Consider the following 10,171-nt stretch of genomic DNA (forward strand, 5'->3'; position numbering starts at 1 on the left):
ATTGAGGTGAGGGGAAGGACAGACAACAGCACAGGCGTGTGACAAACTGTCTGCTGTGTGCATTTAGCTACATTAGCTCTGCAAGACACTTAAATAACAAAAAATTGTGTTTAATAACTGGGAAGCGACACTGAGGAATGCAAACCAAGGGCTGAAAACTAAAGGAAACTATGTGGCAAGGGCAATTACCAGTTGGTTAATAGAAAAAAACAGTTCAACCTGCATTTACAATGAAAATGGGTGCTACCTCTTCCTTCCCATCGTAGTGGGTTTTTGGTTAGGAAGAATTTATCTGACAAAGTATTACAGTTTGCAGCAACAACTTTTCACTTATAATCTGGGGCCATTCATAAACATATTTAACTATTAGTTCCTAAGGGAAAAATAAAATTAAAAGCCACAGTATCTTCTCATTCCCAGGGGCCCTCTCTATGTTACAGCCTGGAAATCAAGAGGCAGTGTACCTGGAAACAGCCAGGAAAGTGCTGTGTACCTGAACACCAAGAGCCTGATTGCTGCATTTGGAGATCTCACTGAAGTCCTCAGCAGGTGCAGAAGTTGCTGCAATTGACTTCTCCAATCTCACTGTGATGGCACTGACATTTACCTGCAAACTGCTCAATAAACCTGAAGTGGTTTTGAGTCATTTGCAACAGCAGCTATCAAACAAGCTTTTTACAAGCCTCATTCTCCTCTGTGATGACTGCAACCCTTTTCTGCAGCCAGGGAGGAGAAACCCAGAGTCAGTGAGTGCCCTGCAAAGCTATCTGAGAGAAATCCATGTAGTAAACCAGTGTCACATCACTACTGGTTATTAAATACTGAACAACCTTATTGTTGCCTCCCTTCTTGATGCAGAAAACCTTTTTATAGTTTTTTTTTCTTAATATACATCACCCACAAGCTTAAGGAATCAGTCCTAAAAGTTGTTTGCAGCAGGAAGAGCTGGCAGGGCAGCACCCACCACTGTTCCCAGGACACCAACGCTGCGACATCCAAACAAGCAACAAACCAAAACACAGCAGCCGATTGCCTTCAGCTGCCCACTGCTCTGCAGTTTTTTCCCTTAAAGGACAAGCCAGTCCGAAATGTGCGTGCCACCAGGCTGCTGCAGGAGAGCTCATTAACTCGCAGCGCCTCGGACTCACAACGCTGCCTGCCAGGTTTTTTGTTTTCTTATACAAATGAAAAACTCTGCAGACAGTTTGCAGCAAAGCCAGACAAGTTTAACTACTACAGATTTTGCCTATTCTATTAAGTTCAGCATGCCAGCTCCTTACTCAGCACTCCCAGTTCTGGAGGTGTCCTTGCTAGGTCTACTTTTGATTGTCTAAAGAGGAAAAAAACACATAGAAAAGTATTGAAACTCAGCGTGTACACAAGCAACCCAAGAATAACTCAGCACTTTACAGCTGCCCACAAACCAGTCTCTATTTTATCGAGCCCCACCACCTGTCAAGCTGGACTATTTCTGTTGTCCTCATTTCCCCACTGCTCTCTCCCAGCCACACACACACGATGCATTCCCAAGCTAGGACCTGCAGCCCCGGACACTGGCTGTGGGTAAGAGCACGTCCTGCTCCAAAACAGCACCAGCACACACCTCTGGGGAATTTCTCCTTGCTGCGAAAATCCCAGGAGCCACACTCCCACTGCCCCTGCCATGAGGCTGGGGGACTGCAACACCAGGACAGCCTCTCCCCAGCACCCATCCCAAGCTGGGGTCCCCTCAGGAAGCCCTCGTGCTCTCTCCCCCTGCCACTCTAGGGGCATCAGCCACCCCTCCGGAGCCCAAAGCCCCCCTGCTCCACTGCTGTCACTATCCAGAGACACAGACACTATCACAAAGTTCTTCCTCACCCCCCCCCCCCCCCCGCCCCACCACCCCACTACTGTCCCTTCACAGAGAGGAGAAAGAGGATAGATTTATGCTTTTAATACATTTTATTTATAACCAAAATTTCCAGAAGCCAAATTTGGCAATTTTTTTTTTCTGTAAAGGTTTTCATGCATAACTTGAAACTTGTCAACTGCAACAATCAAGTGGTAACTTTAGAAGAGACAGAGACAAACATCCAGAATACAAACAGCTGTATCTGAATTAACAACATTTGTCTATTACTAACCTTATAAAGCAGGACGTGCCTTCCCTCTTATCAAAACCAAGCTGACAGATCTGCCTTTATACACACCCAACAGAATAAACTCTGTTATCGGCAAAGACGTTTTCTTTAAACGTTAGAAAAAAAAAAAAAAAACACAAAGCAGAGAATGGAGTGACTGTCCATAAACCAGTCTCTTTAATTTCAGTCCTCTTTAATCTACTTCTTCGATGGTGGGGCCGCCGGAGCCGCCTGCCCCAGCCCCTCCATCTCCCCGGTACAATTTTGTGACGATCGGATTGCAGAGTTTCTCCAGCTCTTTCTGCTTGTGCTCATACTCTTCCTTCTCAGCCATCTGGTTGCGGTCGAGCCAAGAGACCACCTCCTTGCACTTGTCAAGCACTTTCTGCTTGTCCTGGTCACTGATCTTTCCCTTCAGTTTATCATCCTCCACTGTCTGCTTCATGTTGTAAGTGTAGGACTCGAGGGAGTTCTTGGCTGCCACCCGATCCCGGTTAGCTTCATCCTCTGCTTTGTACTTCTCTGCTTCTTGCACCATACGGTCAATGTCGTCCTTGCTGAGGCGACCCTTGTCATTGGTGATGGTGATCTTGTTCTCCTTACCCGTGCTCTTGTCCACAGCACTGACATTCAGGATACCATTGGCATCGATGTCAAAAGTGACCTCGATCTGGGGGACTCCCCTGGGTGCTGGGGGGATGCCTGTTAGGTCAAACTTGCCCAGCAAGTTGTTATCCCTTGTCATAGCCCTCTCACCCTCATACACCTGGACCAGGACGCTGCTCTGGTTGTCTGAGTAGGTGGTGAAGGTCTGAGTTTGTTTGGTGGGGATGGTGGTGTTACGCTTGATGAGAGCAGTCATCACTCCTCCAGCTGTCTCGATGCCCAGGGACAGAGGGGTGACATCCAACAGCAGCAGATCCTGCACATTCTCAGACTTGTCTCCCATGAGGATAGCAGCTTGTACGGCAGCACCATAAGCCACAGCCTCGTCGGGGTTGATGCTCTTGTTAAGCTCTTTGCCATTGAAGAAATCCTGTAGCAGCTTCTGGATCTTGGGGATCCGGGTAGAGCCCCCCACCAGCACAATCTCCTGGATCTGGCCCTTGTCGAGCTTGGCATCACGCAGTGCCTTCTCCACCGGCTCCAGGGTGCCACGGAAGAGGTCAGCATTGAGCTCCTCAAAACGGGCACGGGTAATGGAGGTGTAGAAGTCAATGCCCTCAAAGAGAGAGTCAATCTCAATGCTGGCCTGCGTGGAGGAGCTGAGGGTGCGCTTTGCCCTCTCACAAGCTGTGCGCAGCCGCCTCACTGCTCGCTTGTTGCCAGCAATGTCACGCTTGTGCTTGCGCTTGAATTCTTCCACAAAGTGGTTCACCATGCGGTTGTCAAAGTCCTCCCCACCCAAATGGGTGTCACCAGCCGTGGACTTTACCTCAAAAATCCCATCCTCGATGGTAAGGATGGAGACATCGAAAGTGCCCCCTCCCAGGTCAAAGATGAGCACGTTTTTCTCTCCTGCCCGGGTTCCCTTCTTGTCCAGGCCATAAGCAATAGCAGCTGCAGTGGGCTCATTGATGATACGCATCACATTGAGGCCGGTGATGGTGCCGGCGTCCTTAGTGGCCTGGCGCTGGGAGTCATTGAAGTATGCTGGCACTGTGATGACAGCGTTCTGCACCTTGCATCCTAGATAGGCCTCAGCAATCTCCTTCATCTTGGTGAGTACCATGGAGCTGATCTCCTCTGGGAAGAAGGTCTTCATCTCCCCCTTGTACTCCACCTGCACCTTGGGCTTGCCACCCTCATTCACCACACGGAAAGGCCAATGCTTCATGTCCGACTGCACAGTGGGGTCATCATACTTGCGGCCGATGAGGCGCTTGGCATCAAAGATGGTGTTGGTGGGGTTCATTGCTACCTGGTTTTTGGCAGCATCCCCGATGAGCCGCTCTGTATCGGTGAACGCCACATAGCTGGGTGTGGTGCGGTTACCCTGGTCGTTGGCGATGATCTCCACCTTGCCGTGCTGGAAGACACCCACGCAGGAGTACGTGGTGCCGAGGTCGATGCCGATCGCCGGCCCTTTAGCAGACATGGTGTCGGCTGTCTGTGGTGCTGTTCGCCCGTGTCCACCCCGCCCGCTCCCGCTGCAGCCGCGGCGCGATATGCCCGGCTCGCGCCTCCGCCGCCCGTTTTATACCCGCCGCCGCCGCTTCTGGAACCTGCCAGAACCGTGACGGCCAATCCGGACGCCTCTCCAACAGTCGTTTGGCCAATCGCCCCCGCGAGCCGCCGGAGCGTGCCCGCCCCCAAAGCTCTGGCCAATCAGAACTGCGAGCGCCTACCCGCCAGCCCGCCCCGCGGAGGCCGCGATTCTTCCGGGTTTTTCTCGTGCGCCATCACGCCCAGCCAATCCGCGCTCGTGCTGTCCACTCGCCCCGCCCCCGTCGCGAGCCTCAGCTAGAAAGTTCCAGCTGACATGACGTTATGCCGGGGATTGACAGCAGCCTTGTCCAATGGCAGGCGGAGGCGGACCGGCGGGGTGGGGCTACAGACGCCCCCGCGCTCCGCCCGCTCGGGCCCGAGGGGTGTGGGGGGTTGCGGGTTCGCGGGCGCTCGCGCCGTGCGGTATTTGTAATTCCTGAGCGCTCGGCCCAGCACTGGGGAATTTGCCCTTATTTGGTCGCAGGGCGGCAGAAATTTTGCCCTCCCTCCCTGAGACAAGACACACACGTCCCTTCATCCTCCCCCCCGATTGCCAGGGCGGAACGGCCGCCACCCCTCTCCTCCCCCGCCGCGCCGACCCCCGAACTGTCATGGCGGAACGCCTCCCCTCACACAGTTGCGCGCCCTCCCGCTGAGGGAAAGTGCCTGAGGGAAAGTCCCGCCGAGCCTGTGTTTAGCCTTATTTCGCCCGAACTCAGCCACCCCCGTCCCCTGTCTGTCCCGGTACCCAAACTCAGGGAGTGGCACCGGTTCTCCCCTCCTTGTCCCCACATCAGAACTTAGGGAAGGGCGCCGGGCTGTCCTCTCCTGCCCCGGCACCAGAACTCAGGGAATGGCGGCTTTGGGGGCCCTGTTGCTGCCTGTTCCTGCGTGGTGACCATTCTTGAACCGGCTCCAAATTCTTGTCTGTTGTGCTAATGTGAGATGTCGTCACGCCTACGTTTAGCAAAAGCTATGGAGCTATTAACTCGGAGCTAGGAAAGTGCTTTGATGAAAATATATTAAACATGAAAATCCGCTGTGGTTCCTCCAAATTATGCCTCCTTACTGTGAGACAAACATTTCAAAATATTCCAGTTCTAGTAAGGAGAGCAAAACACCAGCCTGAGATTTTTTTTTTTTTTTTAATACAGGGAGTCTTAGTGAGGAGCTCCTTTTCAGCTCCTTTAAAAGTGTTGCTAAAAGTTTGCTGTCCATAGACTTCAGGGGTTATGTGAGAGAAGGATTAATGTCGCTGTTTATTTGAATCGTCTTTCCTTAGTTTTGTCCCCATCCTCCAGCACTTTGCTATACCTGCCCTCATAGAAAACGTGTTACAGCTTTTCCCAGAGTGATTTGTATTCACACAATTATTACAGGCACTGTAACTCCTGTTCAAAAACATCCTTGTTTATATTAGTGTGTTTTTCAAAGACTTTTTTACAAGACATGAGAGCTCCACCTCTTCTGTGCATTATGTGTGTAGTTTTGTGATGGAACAGCCTGGATTTCTGACCATACATATTGTACGTGTTTAAATAACTATCATTCTTCCACGGATCCTGGTCTTTTTTTTTTTTTTTTTTCACACGGGTTCTGACCTTGGAGCAATCCAAAAGAAGTCACTGGAAAATGGGAACCATCAGCTGTCCCTGCCTACAGGAGCTGCTCTGTATATCCTGTGTGCATATTTCTTTGATGGGAAGGGTGTCGGTTTCTCTTGTAGTTAGACCAGTGACTGATTCATCACTGAACCATCTCTTCCTGTAATTCACTGCCACTTCATTCAGTTGATTGTATTATGTGGAACAGGGAGAAATGCCAGGGCAATACAAAGAGAGGTGGATAATAAATTCTGTTCCAGCTGAAAAGTTGATGTTGTTTATTATTTGTTTCCTTGTGAGGACTGTCCCTTAGGAACACTAATAATGCACAAGAACCCTGTTTTAATAGCTGCAGTACAAAATCAGACCCTGTTATTCCAGAGCAAAAAGACTCCTGCCTCCTGCCTCAAAAACATACGTATAGAAACAGTAGATGGAAAGAACGAGTAGGAAATAACACAATATTGATTAACGCAATAAACAACCTTGGCAGCAAAATTAATCTCATGTCTCGTTTCACTGTAGCTGTAATCGAATAAGGTTTATCTAATTTAGAAGTGATATTTCATTTATTTGGCCCAAAGCTTTTAACTATGTTTTATCAGCCCAGGCACAAAATATATACAACAGCTCCAGACAAAACTTGTTTGGGGTTTCCTTGGCCAATAACTGGTGTGGCCCTGATATGGTTGTGCTGATACCCAGATGTGCTGGCAACCTGCTGAAGAGGTGTTTGCATTGAATGGATTACTGCTCACCCTGTGAGTACTCCCTCAGTCCTGTTTATTTCATCATTTGAATTGTTTGGTGTAGTAAATCTGAGGAAAAGATCTTGGAAGAACACATGAGTACACCATTTTAATGCTGCTGGTGTAAAGAGACATCCTAAGGAAAAATCCAAAGGTCTCTGGACTGAGGCTGTTTAGCCTGTTGCAGAAGGTCATTTAGCCTGTTGCAGAAGTATTTCTTTTCCAGCTGGGCACACAGGTGCTGTTTTCTTCTGTACAATGATTTGTCTAGGTCCCAGCTGCTTTTTAAGCTTTCATTCCGACTCAGTCAGGAGTTCACGTGATGTTCTTGCATTCACCTCTTACTGATGTCCTTGGAGAAAGTCCAGTCTAACGAGAGGAAGCAACCTCTAAAACCTCATTAGACGTATTCTCTCTTCTCAGCAGAGCTATTACCAGCCTGCTTTTTGTCAGCAGTTTGTGAACCAACTCATGCATGCAGTCATCCTCTCATACGAGAAGAGCCACATGATTCCCTTTTATGTTGCTTCATATGCAATCATGGTACAGGTGAGCCAAACCAACTGGTTCAGAAATTAAAGAGCGAGCTTTATGGGGAGGACTTCAGCACAAGTCTGATTTTCCCTTTGACAAAACATTTGCTGTTATTCCCTCATCCTGAATCTGTAAGCCATATTTTCACAGCAACTTCCAGAGCAGCTAAATTAGGCACCTCTGGCAGTGGCAGTCCTCTTTTTGATCCATTTATTTGTGTTTAGGATCAATTATTCACCCATGTCTCCTGTTTGGCAGTGTTATGTAATATGCTGTAGGCTATTCTCCATTACACACCCCAGCCAGAAATGAAGATGATATTTAGATTTCTTCAGTGAAGCAAGAGCTCAGTATCTGTATCAGAACAGAGAACTGAACCCTTAGCTTTATCTTGATAAAAGGAAGACTTTTTCCCCACGTATTTCATAAGGCAATGTAGTATAAAAATAGGACTGAACCCAACTTATAGTTCAATCAAACATCAGCCACTTGGATCATTAAGATAAAGGTGAAATGCAATGAATGATTTTTTAAGTTTGGTAGTCAGAAGACCTTACACCTTAAATTCTGGTATCCATTTCCCTAATACCCATTTCTCTTGTAAAACTATCCCAAAAATTGCATACATCAGATTGTACGGTGAGAATGGATTATTTTATAATACAGCAATCAGTTCAGGAAAGTCTAAGCAACTGCTATTCTAAGATCATGTAATATTTTGTCACAATACCTTTCCATCACTGAAATTTTTCATCTTCTTTATATTTGTGAAGGTATGTCTGGTACTTGGAATTCAGACAAGAACTACCAGTGTATGAAATGACAAGATTCTTCTAACAAGGTGTTGCATTAAAATCATAGTGTATGTGGGGGGAACTATGTAACTTACTTTGTATTTATATACCTCCAGGTTTTCTGCACAGCTGCTCCTTGTTAACTTAAAGGGCAGCCGTAATACATCATCTTACTTAAATAAGTGCTCCTTTGTTTTTGTGAATAACAAATACAGTTCTGCAAATCTGTATAACGTGTTTTTTGGCAAATTACACAAATGCGTGATCAGTACTATGGAAATACTCAGAACAGCAGAATATAGGGCACTGTAATTTCATACTGCCAAACCAGGAGTTCAAAACTAATGAGTCAGATCTCCTAAAATTATAAACCTAGTGACTTTATTCACCTTCTGGCATTTTCATTTTTACTGTATGTTCAGATTACACTTTTAGGATTTTCCATGCGATTTGTAGGTCTAATTTTTTTAATAAATAAATAGCTCATTACACCATCTCACAACTGAAACCGGGCTGACTCAGATTGATTAGATTCAATAAAATAATGGAAATTGTCAGCACTGATTTAACTAATGCTTGATGCTTCAAATAATTATTTTATAATTAAGTGGTTTTTAAGCACATTTATTCACATAGACTTCTGACAGTTTGCTGAGGCATGATTAAAAGCTGAAGTTAGTATCACTAGTGCTAACTAGATAAACGGGTGTGCTATGCATTTTAGGCAGTGAGTTCTTTATTCCTTTAACTGGAGCCTCCCTTTCTTGCAGGCAGTACCAGCTCTACTGACAGTCCTAAGCAAGTGACTTTAAAGCAAAACATTTTCCAGTAATCGCAGAATCAGATCAGAAAAGGTCATTTAGTCCCATTTTGTGTTTAACCAAGATTTCCTGTCTTGCAATTTAAGGCAATTATTTTTATTCATATTGACTGTGGATATGAGAAACAGTTGTACCATTTTTCTTTGCAATCAGATTTTATATGTGAAAATCATTTTGTTTTCCCTCCACCATCTCTTCTGTAAAATGACTTAAAATCACTCAACCTGTGCTCAGAAGCAAAATCTTCTTAGTTTCCAGACATTCACTACTTTCTGCTGGGTTCTCTGTACGCACCTTGTATCTTAGTTTTCAAGTGCTATGCTCAAAACTGGAGATGTTGCCAGATCTTGCCTTTGTGGTTCTGAAGGAGCAGATGATACTTCAGCTTTTACCTTTATTTGCAACATCATGATGTTGCAGATTAATTTTCCGAATATGATCCAAAAAAATGCATCAATTCTTTTCAGTTGAAATTGAAAAGGCAGATTTAGTTTAGATATAAGGAAGAAATCCTTTACTGTGACGGTGCTGAGGCCCCGGCACAGGTTGCCCAGAGCAGCTGTGGCTGCCCCATCCCTGGGAGTGTTCAGGGATGTTCAAGGCCAGGTCGGATGGAGCTTTGAGCAACCTACTCTGGTGGAAGGTGCCCCTGCCCATGACAGGGGGCTGGAATGAGATGATCTTTAAGGTCCCTTCCAACTCAAACCATTTTAGGATTCTATGAAATTAAGCAGCTGTTCCTTTACCTGCACATCTATGGGTTACAGCTTGCACTTTTTCCTATTAAATAATATGTTTTCAGATCCCATCTGCACCTTGCCAGGATTATTCTGAGTTCTAATCTTATCTGTTAATGTACCTGAACTCTCCTTGGTCTTCTTTGACGATACTGAAAGGATACTCTATATGGTCCAGGGAGTAAATTAATGAAAATAGACAATTTTATCTAGAACTGCTATGATGGGGTTAAACAATATACTGCAATTATTGGCAGTAACTGTAAAACTGCAAAATTATGCTAAGTCTTAAACAAGATTAATGGTGTACACAGGCAAAGACCAATAGTTCTTACTCAGAGATCAGTATGTGATTAATCTCTCAGATTTACTGATATGCTTAGTGTGAACAATTTTCATAATTGAACGGTAGCATGCTATGAATTTCTCTTGTTTTCTCATTTCTATGATTGTTTCATATTTATTAATTTCTGCTTTCCCTCTTGCCTTTAACAGGTGAATGGGAAAAACACAGGAGCTGATGAAGCAGGTGGTAACTTCACCCTGTTGCCAGGACTGTTATCAACTCAGGTATAAAATGGAATTAAATGAGAATAATAAG

The 10,171-nt window shown here is 45.9% G+C and overlaps 1 protein-coding gene across 1 annotated transcript; it reads right to left on the reverse strand.

Moving 5' to 3' along the window:
* Nucleotides 1-1,925: 1,925 nt before the first annotated feature.
* On the reverse strand, nt 1,926-4,431 carry HSPA2 (heat shock protein family A (Hsp70) member 2). The gene has a single exon (XM_014871342.2). It carries the CDS (start codon nt 4,219-4,221, stop codon nt 2,317-2,319), a length of 1,905 nt encoding a protein of 634 aa, XP_014726828.1. The 5' UTR covers nt 4,222-4,431; the 3' UTR covers nt 1,926-2,316.
* Between the last annotated feature and the right edge of the window lie 5,740 nt (nt 4,432-10,171).

This window comes from Sturnus vulgaris, chromosome 6 (genome assembly GCF_052056855.1).
Source record: "Sturnus vulgaris isolate bStuVul1 chromosome 6, bStuVul1.hap1, whole genome shotgun sequence".
Classification (NCBI taxonomy): domain Eukaryota; kingdom Metazoa; phylum Chordata; class Aves; order Passeriformes; family Sturnidae; genus Sturnus; species Sturnus vulgaris.

Bases quoted from the DNA above. Each gene is read 5' to 3' on its own strand.
- HSPA2 (XM_014871342.2), bottom strand. From the start codon at position 4,221: ATGTCTGCTAAAGGGCCGGCGATCGGCATCGACCTCGGCACCACGTAC.